Genomic DNA, 27362 nt, shown 5'->3' on the forward strand with positions numbered 1-27362 from the left:
AGCTTCCAAAACTATGCTCCTCACGCACTGACAGCGAGCCGATATGTACACAGGTGCATATCACAACACAAGTCAGCTACGTTCCGCAAGTACAGGCGATCCTAGCGAGCCGAGATGCAAGGAGGCACTTATCACTTGTGGAGTCCGCTGCCGAAACTATGCTCCGTACATGCTCACAAACAATGCGAGGCGATTGTTTGCGAGCACGTACCTCTGAATCTGAACCTCTCCTACCGGAGTCTTCACCACAAGACCTTCAGGGGACACATGGACACCATGGTGCGAACTTGCCAGGCAGCAGCTACAGCCCCAGAGGCAGCAAACATGGAAGTAGTCAGAACCCTCTACAAGAACCTCCTCAACCCTGTAGGAAACGTGGATGTCATTTTTGATGGCACATGAAAAACCCATGGCCCCAATTCTAGCATAGCTGTGGGGTGCATTATTGAACTTTACACAGGTCCGGTGCTGGACCATGTTGTCCTTTCTCGGTATTGCCATGGCTGCCAAGGAGCACCTGACCACGATGATGATGGCTACGGTGACTGGGCTATGACCCACAAATGTCAAGAACACATTGACTGCAATGCCGGACAAATGGAGACTGAAGCAGCACTGATCCTGTTCAGGTGGTCCCTGCAGAAGAATGGGCTGCGCTACACAATGATTCTGTCTGATGGCGATAGCCACACTTTTCGTGCACTGACTCAATACAGCATCTGTGGATACTTCAGACATTGAAAAAAAAAAAAAAAAAAGAAGAAGACTGTCTGAACCATGTCCATAAGTGAATGGGGACAGCCCTTCGCACCTTGGTGGAGAAAAAGAAAGCCCAAGGAGAGTCTCTTGGTGGGAAGGGGCGACTTACCCAGAATAAAATAGAAAAGATAAACTATTATGGGTATTGTTCTGAGGAGACACAGGCATGATGTTCTTGCAATGCAGAAGGCAGTGCAGGCCACACTGTTGCACATGACTTCAACGGACGAATCCCCTGATAACAGTCACTGTCCTGAAGGTGATGACCACTGGTGCTTCTTCAACCGTGCCCTGGCCAACCAAGAGGAGCCACCACCACACAAAAACCCTCTGCCAAGGTTTATTCGCAGTGCACTAGAGCCAGTCTTTGCAAGGCTGGTGACCAGGCCCTCTTACAGCGCTACAGTGATGGCATGACACAAAATGCCATTGAGTGCCTACACTCTATGATCTGGACCCAAAGCTCTAAAAACAGTCATGACTCATTGCTGGCCGTGGAAAGGGCTGTTGCTGAAGCAGTGTCATGCTCCAATCAGGGAATGACACAAACCAGTAAGGCTGTTGCAGTGCAGCTTGGCTATAGTGCTGGCTCCCTCATTCGAAGGAGCCTTGAGAAGGACAAACAAAGACTCTACAGGTCTAACAAGGGTCACGAAGAGACTGAAAAGATGAAGAAGAGAATGACCAAGAAGCACAAGCCTGATGAGACGCAAGACTACTGCCCAGGTCTTGTGTTAACTTGTGGGAGCATTCAAAAACTTGAAAGTGACTTTCTGGATGTTTTTTTGTCAAGTGCTTTTGCCTTAATGAAAGGTTTGATAAAGTTTCCATGAATCGATTTCAGTAAATTTGGTGTTCTTGTGCTCAGCAACACCTGGGAAACAAGTTAGAGCCCAAAGGTTTTCCATATGTTCAATAGACAAAAGAGATAGTGGCAGTAAAACTTTAAATGCAATTTTCTCAACTTTCTTTTTTTTTCAAGTGCTTTTGCCTTACGGAAGTTTTGATGATGTTTGCACCAACTGATCTCAGTGAACTAGGTATCACTTTTTTTAGTAATATCTCAGCTATATCCTAAAACTTTCAGTTTTTCCTTAAATGTGATAGATTACTAATTAGATCAAATGTAGGCTAATTACTGCCACATTGCTTTTTTCTTCTGAACTTTGATATTTATTTGTGATAATCACAATTACTTTATTGGTATTTGCTTAGCTTTAGGATGTGCAGTGGGCCTTTAGAAATGTCTAAACATTCTTAAAAACACATTATTTCAATGAGAAATTACTACAAAGACCCATAAGAAATGACCTAATTAGGACTATTGTATTCTGGCATATCATTTCTTTCAAGTGAGATATTTGAAATCTAAATAGATATTTGAAATCAGCATTCTACAATATATCTCCACACAAAATTTAAGCAACATATGCTGAAAAATAAAAAAAAGTTTTCATTACCCTCATCCCCCCTTAATGGCTCGGATTACAAATAAACAGATAAATAGAGATAATTTGCAATACTATGACAAACATTTTTATGACTTTATAGGAATAGCATTTGAAACCAACTGAGGCCTGTACATTTATTTAGAAATGGACAGTTTTCAAGGGCTTAATGACATGTTTTGCAGCAGAATGACACTCCCCATAATTTTTTCGTGAGTTTCAGTGCCGATTTCAAGTCAAGTCAATTTATATCAGCATTTCTTTTGTACAAAAACAGAAGAATGCTGGGACAAGCAAAAAGCCTGCTAAGCTGCAGCTTGACTGGGTGCTTTCCCCATTACTTGGCAGAAACAAGAGACAGAAAAATACGTTTGGGTGAAAAAAAAAATATTTACAGATTTCAAATGGTCACATAAAAAAGAAAAGTGGGAAAAAAAGACACAAAGCACATCATATAAAATACTCAAAAATCTGTAGCGACTGCTCTGTTATAGTATGTCACTGTATAATATATAATGGACAGTAGCCCACAGAACAGCAGTCTACAGAAAACGCTAAGCACATGATGTAAAATAATTAGAAACCTCTCTACAAGGAAATTGAAATTGAAAAAAAAAAAAAAAGAGCACAACATAAATATTTCAATTCGATGTAACAGTCTAATTATACAAATCAACGAACAGACTATATGTATTTAAGAGCACCAGCGATTTAGTAGAAATGTTTTTCATTTTTTGCGGGTTAAGTTATCCATGTCGATATTGTCATTTTCCAGGTCACCTAAAAGGGTAGCTATGTGCGATTTTAATATGTTTCTACCCTGACGTGTTCTTGAAAAGGGAGTCAGCCAAGTGCTTCTATTTCTGAGTGTATAGGGTGTATAGGTTTGTGTATAGGTTATTTGAAAATATAATTCCTTATTTAAGGGAAAAAATTATGCTTGTTCCTGTCATTGTGAGTCACGATATTTCTACTGGCAGAATAATGTCAAGCCACATGCTGAATGGTTGTCGGTTCCTTTAAAGGGTTAAGAGGAAGCTTTAGCTAGGGCCCAACTGCGATGTGGCCTATTCAAATACATGTAAAATGCAGAAACGCTTTTCTGAGATAACCACTGGACCAAGTTTAATGAAATTTGTCGCATTTGAGAGAGAACATTAAATTCTAGTGACTGCTGGAAGTGTAATTTTGATTTAGGGCCTGAATTCTTTTTAAATAATTTTCACAAATTCGAATGTTCGAAAAAAATAGAAGCACGAAGTTTACAAATTAATAGCTCTGCATCAAGAACAGCTATCGCAGTTCTGTAAATGGCATACATTAGATCATTCAAAGCGGACAAATTCGATATGCCAATTTATGCCTTGCATGAATTCATTACGTTGTGTACAAGGGTTCTGCAAAAGCTGTATTTCCATACCACTAAATTTTTTGAGATTCATGCATAATATATCAATTTTGTCTGCTTTAGATGTACTATTAGAGGCAATGCACATAATTGTGATATCATTTTTGATTGCCGAGTTACAGAGTTGTATACTTGATAGTTTCGTTTATTGAAGATTCGAGATTTCCGCCATTTTTTAATTAAAAAATTCACGACTTAATTCAAAAATTTGAAGCTAACAGTCACCAGATTTTAAGCTTTTCCTTTAAACGGAACAAACCTCGTCAAATTTGGTGCAGTGGTTGCCGAGAAAAACAAGTTCTCCTTTCACATGTATTGAGATAGGAGCAACCGAGCTAAAGCTTCGTCTTAAGGAGGAAAAATACTGGTAAGTCTTTGTCCTTGGGACATTTGGTAACAGGCAGAGTCATAGTGAGTAGACAAATGTAAATCGAGAAAGAATTCTCAAGCCTTTGGCATTTCATGTTCTCCTTCCAGTAGATGGCCAATGTGGCAAACGGTGAAGTAAAGGAAGACCACTAATTCTTAGTGCACCACAATCAGCGCTCTCTGCAACAAATTCAGGTCACTTCAGTGTAAACCACATGAGTAAGGAAAATTAATATGTTTTTGGTTTCTGGTATTGAATGCATGTGTAATAGAGAGAAGCAGTATCACACATCACCTGTGAAACATTTGCAAAACAGGCAGCAGGTGCTTACTTATCATATCCAATCCAACAGCAACATTTTCATTGATCCAGCCGAACCACTGGTCCAGGATGCTCAACTCCAGAGATGTCATGTGGCCACTGCAATGCCAAGAACAAATGCAGAAAGCCTGAAGCACAAGTCGTAAGTCGTAGATGCGGTTTCGGTTTTGATACACATGTCTTTTTCACTAGTGTGAACAGCTATTACAATCATCATCGCATGCCCTGATGTCATCAGTGCTTATATTTGTACCCCTACGCAATAAACACTACAGTATTCCTGAGGAAACTTCTGCATCACGTCCTCTTTGCGCTCGGCACTCTGACACTGCGACACCCTTGGTCTCTGTGTCTCGCCTTCGGTCATTACATCCAGTGTCCTCAGGTCACAACAACAGAGGTGAAAATTTTCAGCAAAAACTGTCCGGTGACCATTTTTAATTTTGACAAATGAAATATATTTTGCTGCGTGAGTGTCAAGAAAGACGAAATCAATATTAGTTGTGTGAGAAAAAGGAATTTGCCTTCCTGAAAGAAATTATGGAAGCGCCCAGTTATCCAGAGGCACTTCTTGCAAATTTTGCAGAATCCGCATTTTGGTTGGCTCCCCCTCAAACTAGTGTTGCAGCTACGGCTCTAAATATATCGAGTATGGGTCAATAGCATCGATTCTAAAATATTACAGAGTATGACCACTATGATGTGGAGAAAATAAATTGCAAAAACAGAACATTACGAGCTTCTTTTTTTGTATCATTGAAGAGCGCGATTTTAGAATTTTGTCAGCCTATTGCCATGAAAGTCACTGAAACTTGAGACAAATTTTTTTCGCCACAGGTGGCACTAAAAATTCACAAGAAGCACTCAAGTAAGGCCTATCATTAAATTAACGCTACCTTAACAATATTTTTTTAAAGGCCATCCTCGATTTTTTTTCTCATTTCCCAAATTAAGTCTATTGACTTCGTCTAATGTAATCTGGAAAAACATGTTACAATATTTCTTTTGTTTTGGAATTACAAAGCGAAAAATGTGAAAGAATAAAAAGTATTGCCATTGCAACATATGGGGTTTGCATATGCTCATGGTTGCAGGTTCCTTACTTTTGCAACATAAAAATGCTCCAGGATGGTTCAGAAAGTGATGATTGACAAAAGAGAAATTTTCGAGGTGAAAAAATTCAGCACGTTCTTGGATAAGAATTTCAAAACCTGAGCATGGGCACAGCGACAGAACGATGGGATATTGTCACATGGTTTGGAGCACTTACTCTTGATATCAGGCCTTTAAGAGCATGTCCTGCATGCAGTTCATTAGAATAGAATGGAAAAGCATGCGAGAACAATTTTTTTTAGCTGTACAAAGGGTAGTAACTTCATCAATGAGGGAGCACGCAGTGGAATTAGTAAGCCAACACCATTTGGATGCACATCACGAATGACAATTATAGGAAGGAATAGTTTATGCACTCCTATGGTGACCGCAATAGCGACCCCTTTAGTGGCATTGTTTGTCCTGGCAGAGCTTAGGGGACAGTGAATGCGTTTAATGCAAATCATCCCCCGTCAAAAACGCCTATTTTCAGCTTGCCCTAGGAAGATTTTCAAGCAATAACTATAGCTCACAATGTCTGATTATGGTATCTATCCCAATTTAATGCGCACTATATTTTTTTTTTTTCAAGAAAATTGGGCCGAAAATTGCCTGTACAGTGCAATCAGACACGAAACCAAAGCTGCCTTCACAACATCCATATGCTTTACCACGTAACACGGATGTATGGACAAGAACGGCACCAAGGGCGGCGCTGCTGCGCCGGCATTGAGAGCGCCGCGTGCGAAGCGAAATTCTATTAGCGGGTGGTATCCCTCTCTCATCTCTCGTTCGCACCGCCTTGATTGCCTCCTGCACTGCGCGTGTTTGGGCACGTTTCGCCGCGCGCGGTGTGTGCCTACGTGTGTGCGCGTGGACATTTCATTCGAACGACGATGCACACGCTTCGCTTTGCTTTTAAGAAGATCGGTGCGCTTGAAGATTATTTTCGTGGCTGCAATGTGGCGAAAGGGCAGCGTCTGCTAAGCCATGTGAGTGACGCGCAACAGCTGATCGGAGACGACATTGTCCTGGTCAGGGCGAAGTGCGTTTCCCAAGTGAAGGACGACATTGTTTACGACGTGGAGTTAGAGGTAAGCATATTGTTCTGCACATTCATAATTACATTCCTGTTTTGTTTAATTTGCTGTGTGTACCTTGTACTGTCGATTTTTGTCTCTAGGGCTTCTATCTAAATACATGGGAAATGAGAAATCGTTTTCTCGACAACTACTGCACCAAATTTGGTGCGGTTTGTTGCATTTAAAAGGGAAAGCTAAAATCTGGTCCCTGTTTGTTGCGAATTTTCGATGTATGTCGTCAATTTAATTCTAAAAATTTGCAAAAATAAAAATTCTGCGAAAGCTAAAGTTAATGTTTTCAACTCTAACTTAGCAACAAAAAAGTGATGTCACCGTTTCATAAATTGCATCCAGTAGTACATCTAAAGCGGACAAATTAATATATTACACATGGCTCTAAAAGAGCCATGTTTGGCACCAAAAGAAAAACAAGTAAGATCTGAGAAGTGATTTTGCGATGCCCCTGTAAACAATTTCCCGAATTCACGCAAGATACACACTGTCATATGTGTCCGCTTTCGATGGTCTAATTAATGGATGCAGTTCACAGAACTGCGATATCTCTTCTTGGGGCAGAGCTACAAGCTTGTAAACTTTGTGCTTTATATTTTATATACTCACAAATTTTTCAAAATTTCTTTAAAAAATTTCAGGCTCTAAATCGAAGTTCCCTTTCCAACAGTCACTAGAATGTGACTCTTTAGCTCAAATGCAACAAATTTCATTAAAATCCGTGCAGGCGTTGTCTCAGAAAGCGTTTCTGCGTTTTACATACATTTGAATAGGCGGCATTGGAGTTGGGCCCAAGCTAAAGCTTCCTCTTAAGCGGTCCTGACTCAGTGACAGCTTTTAGTTGAGATCTTTAACCTTACTAGCGCCTGACCAAGAGCACGTACGATACGCTATCAGTTAGCCTATCATTATTTTTTGGGTAACGCATGGCGAACGTTGGTATCGCGATTTCGCATGCACTGTTTTACGGGCACACTTTTTTTTGCAAACTTGATTGATACCCCAGTCAAACGGTGCACTTTCGACAGCGATGAAGGTCTTTAATTGCGGTTCGTTCATTTGCACAATCTGCGGGAAAGAGCTAGTCGCTATCGAGAAATATTATCTTGGTCGCGATCGAAAGTGCACCCCTGACCGGGCTATAACTGCTCACGCAGTAAGAGCTAGTTCACTGTATCTTTGTGCTATAAAACTAATATACGTGCAATAACGACCAATGCATTTTTCCTTTTTTTTGCAGCTATTGTGGTCGTGCCCCCTCAAGCAAGAGCTTCGCATTTCCTGCGGCAGGTGCAGTTGCATTGCTGGTGTACGGGGTCAGTGCAAGCATGCAGTGGCTGTATGCCTCTACATCAACAGCTGTGAGGAGGACAGCTGCACAAGCCGACCTCAGCAGTGGGGAAAGCCCAGCGCGAAGCACCGGATGCAGCGATCACAATGCTTATCAGACGCATTCCCTCGTAAGTTTGAAGACTGTGCTGCGTGACAACATTCACATCAATGTGGCACAACATAAAGTTTTGCTCACAGTAGGAAAAAGGCTCCGAGTAGAAAGTGGTACACACACAAGCTGCTGACCTATAATTGTAAATATAATTTAGTTTTTTTTAAGAACATTTATTTTATCAGCACACGTTGCTATGCTCAAACTAGTTACGCACCTTAAGGTATCTTAGTCTTGAGTCATAGAATATACAGCTGACTTTATGTACACATTTAAATTGGAACCAAAATGTGTCAATACACGCCATCTGTTGTCTCCTAATCTGTGCAACAGGTAAGGAATCAACAGCTCCAGGCTTCAAAAGTGTGCCAAGAACAACACTGATGAACTACCCTGGGATAGGCTGCCCCCTACAAGAAGTGCTCAAGTTGATAGAGCTCAGTGCTGATGAGCTTATTTGCAGAGAAGTGCTCGACTCTGTTGTTGAGCAGGTATCGAAGGCCGCAGAGAAAGATACCCTTGAGAACCTCCTCAAACAAATGTCACACCGGCCTGTGTACCATGTTCTGAATGTATTGGAGGATGGGACAACACAGGAAAGAGACTTCTTGGCTGAAATTAATTTTCATCACAGAGAAAAGTACAAAGAAAACATAACTCTCGAGCAAAGCCCTTGTCACTTATCTTTATTGACCCAAGGACAATCAAGCTGTACACGGTATGTAAGAAAGTTATAGAGGTGGAGTGCATATAATGGTCAGGAGTGACAAATTTAATGCTTCACAATATGCAGGTGGCATCAGGAGAGGAGGCTTCGTATCAGCAGTACAAAGGCACACCTGATTCGTACAAAAAAGGATGAAAAAGGACTTCAGAAAGCTGCTCAGCATTTTCTGAAATCCAGCTCCTACAAGAGTACTGCTATGTGCTATGGTGTGTTCCCTACACATTGCCAAAATGAAGAGTAATCGTGGCCGCAATTGGCTAGTGTGATGTGCCTTTATTAGGTTATACACATAACCAGTAGTACTGATTTTGTATAGTACTCTCACAAAAATATCATTACAGGAATTAGAACCGAAGGCACAGCACGTGAGGACCTGGAAAGGAGGCTTGGCGCAAGCATTGTGCAGGTAAGACTCCTTCCTTTTATGTAAGGCAATGAAGGCACACAAATTATATTGTGCACATATCATTACTCCCAAACCTCATTGTCATATCTTTGTATTCTGTAGACTGGACTGGTGGTTCTTCCTGAGCAACCTTGGCTGTGCTGCAGCCCTGAAGGACTTGTACAGCTTGGTTATGAGACTGTCCTGATTGAAATCAAGTGCACATACAAATTCAAGGATTCGCCATTTATTAAGTACGAAGAAAGACACTGTGAGCTTCCATATTTGATATTCATTGATGACATAATCGAATTAAGAAAGTCACATCAATACTACACTCAGTTGCAGGTCCAAATGTATGTTCTTAATTTACAGAAAGCTTTGCTCTTTGTGTACAGTCAAAATCAGTCTGTCATAGTTTCTGTGAGGAGGGATGAAGTGTTTTTGTGGGAGCTCATCCTTAAAATGGAGCATTTCTATTTCAAGTTTTTTGTTCCTGCTTTGTTCTAGCAGTATTTCTCCTGTTTCTATTGTGAGCTTTTCTTTCTGGGTCCACAATTTAAAGAGATAGTCTGTCGAATATTGCTGGACTCTACAATGGCATCACGTCCACAAAATGTTTGTGATCTCATAATGTGATATTTTCATTTTGCTGTAAGAAATGCTTAATGGTATATGCACTTTAAAAGTTAAAAAAGGATGTTCTAAATGTCCACGTGGTACTTGTCAGAGCTTTGAAAGTGCAGTGCTTTTATTTTAATTTGAATGTGTAATATTTTTAGTCAACATGTAATATCTTAGGGCCATGCAATTCTGTTGGAGACATTTGCATTTGTTTCTGTCATGTGTGATGTTTTTCTTTTTTTTTTTTGCTGCATACCGGTAGCAAAAATGGAAGTGTCTTATAATGTTGGCATGAGACATGCCAACATTACGCTAACATTGCCTTTATGTATGCAATGTATCTAGTCTGTATGCAATATTTTATTACACCGTTCTGGATGTAGAAGTTGCAGTTACTTTTATATGCAATATTTTAATGTTGCTGAATCTAGTCATAATAAAGTGTGAAATTACCCTTACATGTTTAATTTCAACTTTGTTAAATCGATAAAGATGTGAAGTATAGTCTATGCATTGCAAGCATGGACTATACTTGGAATGCTTCAGGTTACAGCATTTTATCAACTTTTGGTATTTCATATGACTGAAATTAAATGCGTAAACCAAATACTCTCATTGTTAGTCTATTCTAGAAGCTTGGTGATATATACCTGAAAAACAATACATCAAGAAACACTTAATGTGATATTCAAGAAGGCTAGAGATAGCAGATGACAAGCTGGCTAGCTTGTTTAATGTCTACCTTCGGGTTTGAGGCACAATATCTGCGAACAGTTAGACGATGACAGGACTGATAAATGAAATATTTATTGAAATCACAAGCCATTGCAAACAATATCAGTGTGCATACGGCAGACACAAAATAATATTGCAGGGCACCATAAGCTAACTTAATCATGCTGTGTATCCAGCGCACAACTAAAGAAACATTTATGAATGAATAAACTACATGAGCTTTCAATAAAGTTCTCTTTTGGCTGTGCAGAAACAAATGCACTGGTGCATCATGATGCCACATTTGTAACCTGTACTCTGCTGGCATCTGTGCAAGACAAATAACACTGGTAATCTTTATTTACGCATTGTTAAATTTCCTTTAGGAATTATATTCACACACAAAATTTCCATGCAAAACTCACTCACAAAGCATTACAAAGAATGCACTCATTCTTTCTTTCTAATGATTGGTGGCTGCATATTGACCAAGGCCGCACATACCGAGAACACTTTGTCCATGTGCGGCACCAAAGTTCAGGGCACTGTGTTGCGCAGGATCCTGTATACTTTCAGTCTGCGAATAACCCGCTCAACATGGATATGCACCGATGCAATTTTATATGTTTCATCCACGTCTTCTTGAGACAGTTGACCACCTCCAGAATTGAAGGGAGGCATCAAGATGACTTCGCCTTTGTCCTTAACATCTGTCCGGATGCGTGGAAACCCTTTATCGCTCAACATAATATCCCCTTCTTGTATAAGATTAAGAAAACCAGAGTCAAGGGTAATAAAGGAATCAGTGCACCGCCCACCATATACCTCTGACATGAAGGCTATCATTCCATTTGGAATTATACCGACAAGGACCTTCAAGGTATAACCTCCCTTGTAATTGGAATAGAGCATGTGCTGGCAGTCGGGATTTGATGGCGTTTCAACTCGAACTTCTGTACAGTCAATAATAAATGTGCAGTCTGGATAATTTTCTTTGAATGGCTGTGGCATGCACTGCTTGATGATAGCCCTTGGTGGCACAAATACCCACTCTTTCAAGGCTGTGCTAAGTATGTCGAGGGTTTATTTAAATACACTTGATCCAGTTGATGCAGCCACTCCGAAAATCACAGAAAAAGCATTGAAGCTTACCCCAAGCTTAAGCTTGGCTAAAAAAAGACAAAGCTTGTCCTCGCGGGTCATATCTGTGCTTCGGTAGCTAGGCTCTGGCAGAATATTCAGCAAAAGACTAAAGACCTGTATAGTGACCCCACATATGTCTCGCAAAGCAGTCTCATTTTGCTTAAGTGTCTCAAATCCAAAGAATTCACATTTCCTCTTCCAGCTTCCATCAGCCCCAGTGACCTACAAGAACAGCAGAAAACATTTGAAATACGGCCTTAATAAGCAAATTTTTTACAAGCTTGCGACTATTTTAGGAACAATGTAGCCTCTCCCAACTCTACACAGAGTGATATAGCTATGCTGAAACAGATTATGCCCAGAAAGTAAGAAATGTCTCCAATAGCTGCTAGCTAATCTCTGTATTGCCTCATGTTATGTAAATATTACCAGTCATGCTATCATACCCAACTTAGTAAACTGTTTACATTAAATTTCTTGTAAATATACATGAACTTTACATTTACAGTATTGCAAGCAAGTCTAGACTCACAAAGCATGGAGCCTTTACTTCTTACTTATTTATACGTACTGCCGTCTTTTAAATGACATAGCAAGCAAATGGACAGTAAAAATCAAGCGCCGGATTACGTACATAAAGAAAATAAAAATGGTACTACAGAGAAAGCCATAGTCAGCGACAAAATTGCAGCGGCAAGCATGTCTTGAAAAAAACGTGCTAATTAATTTAGTTCTCTCCACCCCCTTGCTGCTAACTGCCTATCTTTATTGGGGAAAAGAGAAGTGGAGAAAGATCCTTCTGGGAGAAACAGAAATCAGCATTCGGTTGTGTAACTCCTCTTCTGTCCCTCTTCCCCAGATGGATGCTTGTACCCGTGGGCTTTGTGAAGGCTGTACTTCACATGTATTGCCGCTGCTCTTTTGTCTTTTCACGATTGGCACAAATACGATTAGGTTGCTCTTTAGCAAACAATTCATGCAGTAAGCTGCACTGTGCACTCTCAGGCCATTTTTAATAAATGTGCAGTTGCAATGATAATTTCATGAAAATAAGGTTGCTTATAAGTGGCCACTGTTGATGGGCTTAGGAGATCGCATATAAAGGACCCCAACATTGATCAGTGCGGCAGGCCCATGCATTAGTGTTGGTGCATCAATAATGATGTGTCATGTGATGAAACATGTATAGGTACAACTGTGCTTCAATAAAGTCACTAGTGGTGCCTGCATGACAAGGGAGAGAACTTTATAGTAGTGGTGACAAACGATGCCTATCACCACATTTTGTACAAATACAAGTAAGTTAATGCAATGCGCGGTGTTAGTTAGTTAGTTAATTAGTTAATGCGTGGTGATGTGACATACCATATGAAGGCATTACAGTATGTGCTGCATTAGCTATGAAGGGAGATAAAATGCACCAAAATGGCAGCTTTTACCTATCATGACAGTCATTTAAATAACTATTTTTGTTATGAGGAATGCATGCTTCAATGCGTTCTTCTGAGGTCTGCCTATGAATTAGTGCTACAGCCATTTTGGTGAAAGCCAAGTCAACAGTCAGTATAAGATGAATCCAGCAAATGTGTAGTGATAACTGTAGCTTGTCACATTGTTCAATGTGAGAAACTTGAGTTGATACCTCAGACCCATTTGTCGCTGACAGGAGGATAACCAGGTTTCCTCGAGATTCTAGTTCTGTTTGGCATGCCTGCGGTGTTTGCAAAAATAAGGCAGGCTGTGAAGTATTTAACACAATGATCAATGTAGACAGCCTGACTGATATTACAGGTAAACACAAAAACAAGGTCGATATGTCAAAAGCACATGCTTACAGCATCGGCCTGTGTAACTGGTTGAGCCTGTTGTGTTTCATAGGGTCCTGCCGAAGGCTGAGGGTCATCACTGATAGGTGTGAGAGGCATCACTGGTGATTCCGCATCACTTGCAAGTGTGTCATAGACGTCCAGGCAATCAGAGGAATCTTGATCTTGCATTGGTGGGCTAACTTGAGGAGTACTTTGAGGCACAGCCTGCTCCACAGCATGTTGCACTGATCTGGCTGCCCTTACAGACCGCCGTTTCCACCTAAGGAAATTAAGAGAGTGTGGCACCAGCTAGATCAAGCTGTTCATTGCAAGGTTGATATGTGTTCTGTTCTTTTAATAAATGTATGGTAATCAACTTTTAGCATATCTAATACCACAGAGTTCACCACAGTCAGACGGTCAGAGGGGAGTAGCCAGAAGAGGGATGGGGGGGGAGCAAACCGGATATTTTATCCTTGAGGAAAATTCCTGGCTAACTACTGCACGGCCCAGATAATTTGGGCTTTGTTTTTCTTGTGCACCGAGGCAAAAATTGGGTTATGCCATCTTCTAGTATGAAAAAGAAGTAGCGTGGACTGTCTTGATACTGTTTGAGTGACTGCACTAGCAGAAATCCGGCGACTATGCGAGCTGAAGTTAGTCCTGCACAGTTTCCTTTCTATTTTTAGCCTTGTTTAACTATCAAGGACGCGCGCGGAACAAATTCTCACAAAGCACGGAAGCGAGAATCCTTTGTCTAAGCAAGACGCTTTAAAACGTGCACTGCATTTTGCACTCCACTGGCCATCATACCTCTGCGCCACTTCTGGGTCAGGTGTCCGTTTCTTGTACGCCGCCGGAAAAATGGCCGGCACATACGACGGGTGTTGGCTGCAGTTATTTTTGCAGTTGCCCACAAAATGTCTGCTACAAATTCTTGTACTCTCTGTTGGCGACCACGGACTTCCATCGGCACTGTGCGGAAATACACAAAATGTTTCACTGCACAGATAAAATATGACATGCGTACACAACTTTAACTAGCACGTCCCCTACAACGTAGAAAATTGGAAGCAGCGTAAAATGCTTGGTAATTTTTATAATAGTGGTTAAGAGACCGAAGTTGATAGCATTTGTAATTCTGCTTCACCAATGCCGGCGTGACCAAGACGCGCGCGTCTTGGTCACGCCGGCATTGTACAGCAACTCGATCGATGAGTACAGTGGTTATGCAGGAATGAGCTGCGGTCATGTTCAATGCATCGTGCACACATTAAATTTCTCGGCATGCGTGAACTCTGACCACCGCTAGCGCATGCAACAAAAGTTGTTTACTTACTTTGTTCAGCGCACTGCGGTAATCCACATCTGTCGTCTGCCTTTCTCGTACCATTTAGTGGGGAATTGGTAGAATTCCACTGGCGGCTGCAGCCCCTTCGTGTTCACATTGCTGTTATGGCAGTTCACAACACAGCAGTAATTACCAGTCTTCCGGCGAGGCGCCATCGCAAACAAAAGCCTTCTCGCGTGCAGCGCGAGCTCAGCCTGAGCCTCCTCGGGCTCAGCGCGAGCGAAGGGAAGCGGCGGAAGCACACACCCGTGGGAAGGGAAACCGTGCCGCCAGGGGAGAAACGAGCGCTGGCGTCTCGGGCGAAACTTGGCGTGCGGTCGTCCATTGCGGCAAAGTTGACAACCACCATGTGGCAAAGCTGGTTTTAGAAAACTGGCAGCCATTGTGCATTGCATATTGCTAATTTTTCTTGCTAAAAAAAAAAAAAAAAGTGGGTAGAAATTAGAGTTGTACTTTGCTTAGAACTTTAACGTCATTTCGATGTTAGCTCTCTATTCTGTACACATAGAAAGCGGGTGCGTGTTTGATTCGGGAGTGTGTTAAAATTGGGAAAACACCACCAAATTAATCAGCGGTGTGTTTGGCGTTTTTTCAACATCTTGTTTAATTCAACACGCCAGATAATTAGATCAATTTGGTCGGTCCCATCAGGGTCGAATTAACGCAAGTCAACTGTAGTAACAAATTTCACTACTTGTGCAAAGCTTCCAGTTACACTCTTGGGCTAATCACTTAGTTGGACAATTGACACATATTTGTATGACAGTCACACATTCTTTGTGACAACACTGGCTTGACATCCATAGTGTACACATATATGTTAGAACTTTTTTATGTAACATTAGTTTGCACTGTGGCATTAACAATTTTATAGATGTGATTATGAAGCCATGTCCCAGGCATTGGAAAAAAGAAGGAGAAAAGGAGCAGAAAAGTTCCTATAGTTGTTCTAAAAGTATGGTTAGTTGTTCTAAAAGTATGGTAACATGTTATGTGTAATGGTTGTAACAATACAAATATCACATAGAAATGAAAAGGTAAACATTCAAATCAACATGTCTTCATCAACAAATGGGAAATTGCTTTCCAAATAAGTAAACTAATAAATATTTCCCAATCCCATTACTTAATGGTAATTACAAAACAAATAAAATAACAGACCCTAGTCAGGCTGAATGAAACAGGCTCAGGCTCAGATTGATCTCTCGGACATTCCTTGCAGATTTAACTTTAAGACTAATGCCTACAGCATTTTTAATGTTTGCTTGCATGTCACATTTGTCTTGTCCTCCCACACGGGCCCTCTGCTTTTTTTCTCTTGACAGGACATTATCCACACCTGAACACAGTGAAGCTTAGAATGACAGAAAGCTGAGCTAGTTGGTAAGGATTCATTATGCAAAAAGGTGAGGCGTGCAGACAGGACACAAGAGAAGAGAAGTGGACAACACGAACGCCGTGCTCGTGTTCATGTTCGGCGTTCGTGTTGTCCACTTCACTTCTCTTGTGTCCTGTCTCCAAGCCTCACCTTTTTGCATAATGAACAGAGTGCTTTTTCATGCAGAAATTGAGTGGTTCTTAGCAAAAACATTGACAAAATCAGCTGCTTTAATCAACTCCTGTGCAGCACCAGTACAAAACACAGCAACATGCTTTGTTGCGCTAGTATAATTTAGGTGCTTCAATACATGAAGGATTCAATGCACTGACACCAAGTGACTGACCTGACTGATATCACCAGCGAAATGTAACAGACTGTAATAGCTCACCTGCAGTACAAGTTCTCGATAAAGACATAACGTGCACTGTGCAATGACCGCTCCATAAGTTTTACTGGAGTCTGCACAGGTGCCAAGTGCAACTGCATCATTGTCAGCTGAACGTAGGTCTGGAATGCAAGGCTCCATCGCTTCGGCTCCTTGTACATCAGCTCCTGTTTCAAGAAAAGCAAACAAAGTAATGAATACACGCCAAATACGTTTCAGTAACAGGAGTGCATAGGTGTGCGCAGGTGGCAATTGCCCCAGCTGAACTGCTGACGGGGATGCCGATTTGCATAGCAGTGTCCAGCCTCCTGTGGCACTCATAGATAACAATGAGACGTAATTTGGAATATGTCATGCATTGTTGACGTTCACATCACCAACTAATATATGCAAGCCTCCTCATCCTCTATCTGTGTTGTGATGTGATAACTTTATTTGGAATCCGGCGATTGGGGGGCCTAGGCCTGGGGCCACCTAAATGGCCACTAGGAGCTGCTGCTCCCGTGCGGCCTCCATGGCTCGCTGGACGGCCCAAAGTTGGTCTTGGAGCTCTGAGCTCCAAGCCGTCCCGCCGTCCCGTTTGGTTTTGGTTAGTCGTTCTGCCTGAGATGTTTGTTGTGCTTCTATGAGTTCGTCCAGTGTGTTGTGGAGTTCTAACTTTAGCAAGAGATCCGTGCTCGTACTGATGGGAATCCCTAGTGCTAGTTTGTATGCCTTTTTTAACAGGTTGTTAATTTTAGTCTTTTGAGCTGCAAACCAAATGCGGAAGGCTGCTATGTATGTGATCTGACAGATTACGAATGACTGTATCAGCCCTATGATACTTTCTTCCTTCATACCCTGGTGCTTGTTAGTAATTCGTTTGATTAATCTCATGGTGTTTGTTACCTTTGCATCTAACTTCTTTATGGTTTCCCCATTTGTGCCTTTGTTCTCGATTACCAGACCCAGCATCTTGAGCTGGTTGACTATTGGGATATTCTGCCCGTCCTTGGTGTGTAGCTTTATTTCCTGATGAGCCTCGTTTCTGTCATATCCCTTGGGAAGCCTGCCCCTAAGTGTGGGGCGGTACAAGAGAAGTTCAGATTTCTCTGTAGAGCATGTGAGGTTGCTATGAGGTGTTCCTCTACTGTGTTAATTGCAGTCTGGAGTCGTCGTTCTATTGATCCGTCGCTGCCATCACAGGTGCAGATAGTAACACCGTCCGCGTAAATTGTATGATTTAGGGACTCTATGTGATTAAATTTTTCAGGGAGTCCCTTCAAGATGAGATTAAACAGCATCGAGGAGATGACAGCGCCTTGCAGCGTGCCCCCCCCCCCATGTCGATCTTGGGCGACGTGAGCCCTCCAATGGAGATGACTGCTTTCCTATCTGATAGGAAGCTCTTGATGTAGTTATACGTCCGTTGCCCTAGTCATATTCGTTCGATGTTTTCCAATATGGTTGCATGGTTGGCATTATCAAAAGCCTTTTCACGATCAAGGCCCAAGATGGCCCTTGTAGAGCGCGTTTTATAATTGATTATCTGATGCTTAAGTTGAAGAATCGCATCTTGTGTCGAAAGGTTTTAGCGAAATCCTATCATTGTGTCTGGATATATGTTATTATCCTCTAAGAAGTTATCTACTCTGTTTAAAATTACATGTTCGATAAATTTTCCGACACAGGATGTTAGGGAGATTGGTCTGAGGTTGTCGATCTCAAGCTCCTTACCAGGTTTTGGAATGAGCGTTATCGTCGCTTTCTTCAACTGAGCTGGCACTTCTCCCTTTACCCAACACTCGTTTATGTATTCTGTTAGTTTGGCGATCAATTCATCATCAAGGTTCCTGAAAGTCTTGTTGGTTATACCAACCGATGTTTGTAGGGCCATTTCTGCCTCTGTGAGTTCCTCATCTAATTTTGCGTTTGTACTCCCATTGTAGCTAGGATAGCTGCAAGGGGGTGCCTGTGTTAAGTATTTATGCTCTAATTCAATGAGAAATTCCTCTTCTGTGCCCTTATATGCGTGTATTACTTATTAATGGCTTGTATGTGGTTTTTCTTGTTATTCTCATGGTCAAGCAGGAACCTGAGCATGTGCCAGGTTTTGCCAGTGCTTAATTGCCCATCCATGAAATTACATACCTCGTCCCATTGTTGTTTGGTCAATTGCTTAGCATGTTCTTCTATGCTTTTTTTTTGTTGAGGAGCGCTATGCATTTTCTTAACTTTCTGTTATGCTTCTGACCTCTAAGTCTATTCTGAAGCGACTGCTTAGCTTCCCACATGTGGAGAAGTCTGCTGTTGCATTTCTCCAAGTTAGATTCAGGTGCTGCTATTTTTGTGGCAGCTTTGACGTCATTGCCGAGCTCCTTAGTCCATTGTACTTAGTCCATGTCTGCGATGGATCGGTGCTGTGTGTCACTTATCTCGGGGCCGTGCGGATGTTGGGAGAGATGGATTCGGGAGACGCAGGCGAGCACAACAAACAGATTTTAATTTACCCAAACTCGAAATAGAAAAGTCAAAACTCAATTGGCAAAAAATAAAACTCCACACTTGCATAGCCAAAACAATGCCCTTATCATCGCCTACGTGCGTCCTTAGCGCGTTTCGCACGAAAGTCCGCCAAGCCTGGCCTATGGCTGCACGCTAACAAAAAGGAACGCTCTTACAAAGTTTCGTTGTCGCACGTAACTCCAAGTCCAATGTGCGTTGGCTCTTGATCCCAGTTGGTGCTCCTGCCGACTTGCAAGCTTTGTTGTCGTGGCATCGACTGGCCAGCTCCTCCATCTCGGATGTCGGTGCCCCGAACTATGTTGGTGATGTTGCACTCCGGTCTTCTTGGTTAAGCCTACCGCTGGGCTCCACCGCTACCTCTCCGAGTGCCAACGAGAAGCCCCGGGGACTACCGTTTATGCTGGTCTGCCGAAGAAGGGGGATCCAGTTCCTGGAGTGCCCGGCAGCGCCGTGGGAGGCTGCAGCAGGTCCAGGGAGCCTCGCTCGAACGTCACCGAGGTCGACAGCTACACCCTGGATAGCCAGCGTCACGGGCCAGTCCGAACCTCCATCGCTCCCGTGGCCAGTGCGAAGCTGGCGCTCCAACCTTCTTGGCCCAGAGCCACATCAATAATCCCAGCTTGGCGCTGCTTCTCCCCCGATCACACCTCGGGTCATGCGCATCGAGGGCTCGTGCGGTTCGGACCGGTCGGCGCATATCGTCCTCTTCTTTTCTCTCTGTGCCCCATGCCTCTTACATATGACACTGTGTTGTCTCTCGCATTCCACGAAATAGTTCCCGGTTTACTAATGTGATCTGTCGTTTCTTGAGTCTATTTGGCCCTTCTCTGACGTGTAACTCCGATATGCAGTGGTCGCTGCCCAAATCTCCCAGTGTGTTGTGCCACGTCGCCTTTTCAATATTCTTGGTAAATGTTAGGTCTAGGGATTGTGTCCCTGTTTAGAGCTGTGCCTACTGTAGTTGGAGTGGTGGGGTCTGTAACGAGCATGAGGCCTAATTCTTGTGAGTCGTTCCACAAGTCCCTTCCTTTTGCTCTGGTATATGAATATCCCCACGTGGTGTGTGGGGGCATTATAGTTTCCTCCTATACCTAACAGATTTTCTCCAGCAAGTTTGAGTGTTTTCTCGAATAGATTCTTGAATTTATGTTTATGTAGCGTGGGGTTGCTATAAATGTTGAGAATAAATAAACTACGTCCTGTCTTTTGCGGGGTGAGTTCCAATAGAATATTCTCAATGTGCGTTATGCCTGTGTTGTGTTGCATGCACGTAATGTTTCTTTTTACCAGCGTGGTTAATGCTCTGGTCTCCCCTTTGGCATAACCAAAAGATCTGTATCCTGTTAGCTTTGCGATCCCGTGTGTTTCCTGCAGAATTATGACGTCCAGTGTTTCTTTGTCTTTTAAATACTGCTGCAAAACTGACTTCTTGTTTTCGTAACTTCTACAATTCCATTGCCATATCCTGAACCCTTTTTTAGCGCGCTTTATTTCGGGTGCGACCATGGGAGGGAGACAGGAGATTGGAGAGAAGCTGATCTTACATAATTAAGTGGTTGTGAAGTAGGCAAGGATTGTGGTGCTTCTGGGGCAACGGAGGGGAGTCCATTACCTGGTGACTGGTTTGCCTCTAGGATGTCTAATCTACTTATAATTGCTGCTATTGCCTTAGCCATTCGGTTCATCATTTCGTCCCGTTTTTCATTTGACTTTTGTATCTTTCTAGGGTCTTTTGAATATCGGCTAATGCTTTATCTACCACTGTGTGATCTTGTGCATCACTTCTGGCTTGGGCCTTGCATTTGAGTGGAGGGGGGTCATCCCCTTCGTCCATCTTATTGTCCGGGATTTCAGATGGCTTTCGTGCTTGCGTGTGGAGCGGGAGTTACCCGATTTATTTGTTTTCTTTCCTTCCTTTTTGGATTTTTATTTCATTGCTCATACGTGCTAGCAAAATCCTCAAGTGCATGTTCTTGTGTTTTAGTTGCTTTATCTCGTTATTAATGGCAGTCCCCCGCCAGGCCCCAGGCGCATGCCATCGACCACGTCTGCCCAGCTCACTGTGGTTGTCTGGTTTGCTGAAGAGAATGGCCTAGTTCTGGACCTATATCTGGACCCGGGTCGTGTCCCCGGTGTCTTGGAGCCGGACCGGGATAAGGATGTGGTAGTGGATGGAGACCTTGTTCTAGATCTGGAGCGTCGTTCCCTGGTGTTTGGGAGGCCACGCGTTCCACAAGACGCTGTCCTGTCTCCTCTTGAAGTAGTGTTTTCATGTTCTCCTTGTTGTACTCGTTGCAGTCTGTGCCATTGTCTCTGTTTAACGATGAAGGGCTTCTTGAATTTGGCTTTGCACGTCTTGTCTGCGGTCGGATGGTCCTCGCCGCATAATTGACATTTAGGTTGGCACCTATGGTCTTATCTGGGTTTAGTGTTCCACATCCCGCACAAATCTTGTTGTCGAGGTTGGGACATACATCCCCTCTGTGTCCAAGTCTGTTGCATTGGTGATAGAAATCCACTTGTTTCCTGTACAGAGAGCAAGGGAGTAGCGCTGCCCTGTATCGGACGTACGTGGGCACTTTGTGTCCTTGAGCACAATCACTGTGGTATTATTACTGAGTCTCTTTGCTGCTATTGCCACTGGGTTTTTGCTCGTAACCACCGCTGTTGTGATGTCTCTTGGGCCCTTGTCGAGTGGGATTCCTCTGATGGCTCCTTTGGCCGTCATGTCAGGCGCTGTCTCGTAAGCATTGGTCTCTTAAAACATGTCTTGAATTATGATACGTGCTACTTCCTTATATTTATTTGCACGCCCTTGATCCGATGTACTGACGATCAGGATATCTTGATAATTGTTGGGGCAGACAATGTCTTCCTCCCTTTCGTCTCGAGGGATGCCTGCCGCATCTTGTATCGCCGCTGTGAGGTGAACTATACCGTGCTCGGATATTTTTAGTCCTCCACACGGTCTGATCACAATCTTGTAATCCCCTCTTTGCAAATGTGGCATTCTGCTTGCCTTGTGTATTTGCTCTAGCCTGCCTTTCCACGAGTTATTGTTGCGCTTGTCGAGCCGCGTCGGCAACAAGGTGCTCTCACGATGTTGGGAGGCTTGCCGGTCTGATATTCTGTGCCTGACCTCCTTCCATCCCTTGCTTATATCCATTTCTTCCTGGGATATGCTGCGCCCCTCTACGGTGACTTCCATTATTGAGAAAATGATCGGCAATTGTTGAGGAAGCTGGCTCCAGTGCGTGTCCTCGCAGCTCTCCCGCCACAAGGTCTGGCCAAAATATTGTCTAGAGGCTTGAAAAATGGGAATCCCACCTGGTTTTCGGTATCCACTTGTTCCTGGGAACGAGCTGAGTCCGTTGGTGTGCAATAGTGGGTGGCTTTTTGGCGATTTGCACAACAAAAACATTAATGGAATACAGAGCCGACATGATGTGTGTCTGCTATATTTTGAGTGGCTACATTTGAGGTGCTTGGAGCCTCTGCAACTAGCTCATGGACGATACGAGCTGGCAAAGGAGCCCATTTTTTGGTGGGGGCAAAGTTCTGCCTCGTGGTTAGCCCCCTCCCATCCATAATGAGCACCTCTTCAAACACACAATTATTAATGCATTGCTGTAGCAATGCGACTTTATAGTTATGGCGTTAAACAATCTCAGCACTGCGCCTTTCATGCACTTACTCTGCCATCTATAACCTATCGTCATTCCCGCACATTTCCTTGTTTCATAGTGACGACATTTTCAATGGCCAATGGGATGAAGCAAGAAGTAACACATTCATTCTGCACACTATAGTGGCAACATGTGACCCCAAATCTCTTGTAACGTTACATCCATCATTAGGAGTTCGTACGCCAAGTGTTCCTTTCTTTTTTTTCTGTGCATCCTGGTATAAGTATGAGCACCATGTGGGCTAGGAAGCCCAAAGAAAAGTGCACAACTTGCACCCATAATTATGAAAGCTTCATGCCGGTTATTCAGTTTATTACATGTGGAATGCTTCACAATGTTGTTTGTTAAAGGTAAAGATGGTAGAAGTTGATGGCAAACATTTCAAATGAAATTAAGCCCTCCATGCAACTTGGTGTGTGCGCTGCTATCTTACAGTATTTGAATGCAACCTTTACTTTCAGGCTCGACAAACTGCTAGATGCCTCACACAGATGATATCAAGAATTAGCTAATTCTCTGCACTTAGTGGCCAACTAGAATGAAATTTCACATTGGCTGAATTGGATACAAATGAGTAGTATATACTACTGAAGCATTCTTGGCAAAGCTGGGTGGCTGATATAATTGTCTATTCTCCTCATAAAGAGCCTTATTTTAAATGGCACATAAGCAGAAAACACATGAACCTTATGGTTAACCGATATGACACAAATCCCAGCACGTCACCTTAGAGATTTTTTCAGGGCACCAGCTAACCTCAGAAATCATGCCCATAAAATACACTGGTTCTCAACATTCTGGGTCCTTCGTTACTTCTGGTAAATGGTAATGAAAGCGTCCCCCCCCCCACTAGTTACAGTATCAGAAACAACAATTTTTGCAACCTTTTCGTGATTATTTTAAATGCAAAATTACGCATGGAGGCTGCTCATCTGCTACACTATTAGAATGTAGGCCTTTTACGCGGTTTGAAATTTCATTGCAGTTGGCCTCTAAAAGTACAGTGCTCAGCAAATGAAATGTGATACTCAGAGTGCATGGTCGCCGGCACATTGTGGATATGCTGAGGGCAAGAGGGTTGGCGACGCAGGAAGGCTGCATCCGGCCGACAGCTGTTCAGTCTATGTTTTACAGTGGCGCTGCCGGAGCACAGCAAGCTGTGGTTTCTGTACCTCACTCATGTCAGCCAGCGCTGGATTAAGGGGGGGGGGCTAAGGGGGCCCATTTATTCTAACCTGTTTAGTATATGGAACCATGGACAACGGAACTTCAAGCGACATGTATGAAGCGAGAAAACCAGAACGAGCAGATGGGGCCCCCCGCCTAATGTAGCAGCATGCGTTTAGCCTGATAATTTGAGGAGAGCTTGTCGAGCTGCAAAAACAGGAATCCCCCGCCACCCCGGCGGGGCCCTCTTTCTTACGAAGCGAGGTGTGTTTGCTTCGAAGAGTTTTCGTAGTTTCCTGTCAGTCCATCTGTCCAGTGCTGTCTGGAGAGGACGGGCAAGGGGAAACACCTAAAACATGTAATGTAAGATGAGGACCTAAATCTCCCTTGCCCCTCGTCACCACCACGCCACCCTCCACCTCTCAAATAGTTCCGCCGCTGTCCTTCTCATAGAAAGGATGTGCTGCAGTACCCAACAGTGCCTCCCATTCGACTTTTCTTTACCATGATGGTAATTTGGGCGAGGGAGGATAAGTCCGATAGCAGATAATAATGAGTCTGATGGCAGAGTCTAGGCAGGAAAGGAAAGAAGACATCACACATGCTTTTGTCCGCATGCCGTGGGGCATGGAGTGTTCACTGTTCGGTCTAGGGTTGTGGAAGAGTGAAGGGGGAAGTTGGAGAGCTGGACTCAAAGGCCTGTCTCCAGGGCCCATTCCTGCCTAGTGGCTGCGCACCCTCGCGCGCTCAATGAAAAAAGTAAGTCAGACTGGCCACCGAACTTTCCAGAAAGTAGAAAAAAATGACTCAGAGGCGACAAAGGGTGCGTAACTTCGCCTGCGCTAGGAGTCACCCTCTCCCCTTCGTTCTCGCGCTCGGCGTCGACAGGGCAAAAGAAAAATCGAGAACCTCCCAGAACAGACGATTGCTCCTAGCCAATAGGAAGACGAGACCAGAACGGGAGAAGGAGTGAGTTTGTATGGAGAAGGAGGGAATTTGTACAAGGAACTATATGCATATGTGAACGCCTGCTTTGGCGCTAGTAACAGACAGATGCGGCGCGCGTCTATAAAAGGAAGTTGATTGCGGGCTGCAATTCAGACCCGAGCCCCCGGTTAAATAAGCCCGCCCGCTGAAGAGCTCCCGGGGGACGCACCACTCTCGGCCAGCCACGGACCATCCAGGCAGCGTGCGCCAGTCATCGGGACGGCCACCGTTGGATACCTGCGGTCGCGTCGGACTGACGAAGTGCCCGGTGAACAATTAGCATCCATTCATGCGAAAATGCTCGATCGGAAGCATCAAAGTGGTGCGTCCAAACGAAAGGTGAAGTTACAAAGAGAAGAGTGTGAAAAGAAGCTACTAAAGATGACAAAGTATCTACTGAATGCAGCTTCCACGGAGCAGTATGATCGCTCTACTCAGAGTCCGTGTCAAACTCCCAATAGTACCGACAGCTTCTGTGTAGGACTTGCCAACTCCATCACCACGGTTTCCTGGCAAGAAGCAAGGTTTGACTCATCTTGGTTGTCTGGATCCTGTGAAAACGATGCCAACCTCGGTCGTCCATATTTCTGAGCAACCAACGCTAACCGAGTCCTGTCCTGTTCTTGAGTCAGCAACGTCTATGCTACTCAGCCGGGCCCCTGCCACTGAGTTGCAAGTGTCCGGTCCGCCATGCCCGATTTCTACTACTGCTGATCAACAGGCGCCAAACCTCCCCGATGAGCCTCCTTCTACTGACGAGTGCCAGAAAACAACACTCCAAGAACCGACTCACTTGTTCCCTGTTAGTTTGGCTTCAAATAATCATGTTCCCACCCACAAAGTGTGCCTTGAGAGGACGAATGAGACGGCTTCTCGTTGCGGCAACAGAGAAGTACAGACACCCCCGCAGCAAGAGGTACATTGCGAGATTCGCAGAAGTGACCCTGCTAATCGGCCGGACGTTATTACTGACAGCTTTCGGAGTGTATGCCTTGAGAAAGGGCCATGTTATTTTCAAAATCAGGCAGAAGATTTTCCGTCTTCCGAAAGGCAATACAAAACTCAGAAACGCTATAAGTCACCTCATCTTTTCGTGCGCAAGGCTGTAAGTGGGGAGGCGTACGAGCGACACTGGTTAATGTACTCGGAGTCCAAAGGTTCCGTTTACTGTTTCATGTGCAAACTATTTTCGATTTCACGCAACCCCAGTGCTTTCACCACGCATGGCTTTTCAGATTGGAAAAGAGCAGAAGAAAAGGTTTGCGCACATGAAAATAGCGTCAAGCACTGGAACTACGAGGCAGCATGCCTTGCCCGCTCTAACTCGAGCAGCACAATTGACAAGGAGCTGGTTAAGCATCTTGTCACTGAGACCGCTTACTGGACAGAGGTGTTGAAGCGCGTAGTGGTTTTAGTTAAGCTTCTAGCTGAGCGCAACCTAGCGTTTAGGGGCAGTGAGGAGATTTTTGGTTCACCGAGGAATAGCAATTATATGGGAGTGCTTGAGGCCATTGCCAACTTTGATCCCTTTCTAGAAGAGCACATCAAACGCTATGGGAAGAAAGGTAAAGGTTCCCCATCGTATCTGTCAAAAACCATTTGTGATGAATTTATTGAGCATATGGCAAAGGCTGTCAAGGAACGTCTCGTTGACGAAGTGAAACACGCAAAATACTTCTCTTTAATTGTTGATTCGACTCCAGACCTTACTCACGTTGATCAGCTGTCAGTTGTTTTACGATACTATTTAAATGGGAAAGTGTACAAACGCTTTCTTGGGTTTGTTCCAATTGAATCGCATACCAGCATGTATCTTTTCGATACCGTGATGTCCCTCTTGACGACCAATGGCATCTCAATTGATGATTGTAGGGGCCAAGCTTATGATAATGCGAGTAATATGTCAGGAAAATACAAAGTACTGCAAGCTCAAATCAAACACCTGAACGAATTGGCAGTCTACGTCCCGTGTGCTGGTCATTCACTGAACTTAGTTGGCGCATGTAGCGTTGACAGTTGCCTTGAGGCAGTCAAACTTTTCACTGTAATTCAAAGACTATGCGTTCTTTGCTGCCTCACCTAAGCGATGGAGGTATCTTTTGGACAGCATGGGCGGAACTGGCCAGCAGCTTGTTTTGAAAAGTCTCTCTGGGACCAGGTGGTCAAGACACGCTGAATCATGTAAGGCCATTCTGAAAAATTTCAATGCATTCTTGTGTTGCCTTGAAGCTATATCAAAGAACGAGGAAGAAAACGGTGACACTAGGAACGAAGCGCACTCTCGCTTGAAGAAAATGACAAAACTAGAGATTGCATTCATGCCGATTTTCTGGAGTGAAATCTTGGAGCGCTTTGACAAAACGAGCGTAGCACTTCAGAAACCAGGCCTAGACATTTCAACTGCTGTAGACCAGCTGAGCACTCCAGAAGGCTTTGTTATTTCTTTGCGACCTCTCTTTGATACCTTCGAAGAGAAAGCACGCACGCTAAGCACCAATCAATGTTATCAGGATGAGGGCAAACGCATCGTTTTGAGTAAGCACCCGGACGGAAAAAGCGATAG

At 43.6% G+C, this 27362-nt stretch overlaps 1 protein-coding gene, 1 long non-coding RNA gene and 1 pseudogene across 5 annotated transcripts in view; all 3 read right to left on the bottom strand.

Annotated features, from left to right (window-relative positions):
* The window catches only part of dnk (deoxynucleoside kinase), a 76010-nt gene that overhangs the window by 37642 nt on the left and 11006 nt on the right, over window positions 1-27362 (bottom strand). For 3 of the 4 annotated variants that reach the window (XM_050191221.3, XM_050191220.3, XM_055061965.2), the window contains exons 5-6: window positions 16458-16621; window positions 4317-4405 (exon numbers count right to left, since the gene is read on the bottom strand). In XM_050191221.3, the coding sequence (XP_050047178.2) occupies window positions 4317-4405; window positions 16458-16621 (253 nt within the window). Of the gene's footprint in view, window positions 1-4316; window positions 4406-8464; window positions 8776-16457; window positions 16622-27362 lie in introns of those variants that run through there. The other variant, XM_055061970.2, reaches the window with a different exon arrangement.
* Window positions 9815-12669, bottom strand: LOC140212842 (uncharacterized; annotated as a pseudogene).
* LOC129380576 (uncharacterized) lies at window positions 13064-15579 on the bottom strand. The gene is made up of 4 exons (XR_011893191.1): window positions 14677-15579; window positions 14151-14312; window positions 13365-13617; window positions 13064-13240 (listed from the first exon to the last, which is right to left on the bottom strand). It is a non-coding gene; the product is annotated as an uncharacterized lncRNA (long non-coding RNA).

This window comes from Dermacentor andersoni, chromosome 1 (genome assembly GCF_023375885.2).
Source record: "Dermacentor andersoni chromosome 1, qqDerAnde1_hic_scaffold, whole genome shotgun sequence".
Taxonomy (NCBI): Eukaryota; Metazoa; Arthropoda; class Arachnida; order Ixodida; family Ixodidae; genus Dermacentor; species Dermacentor andersoni.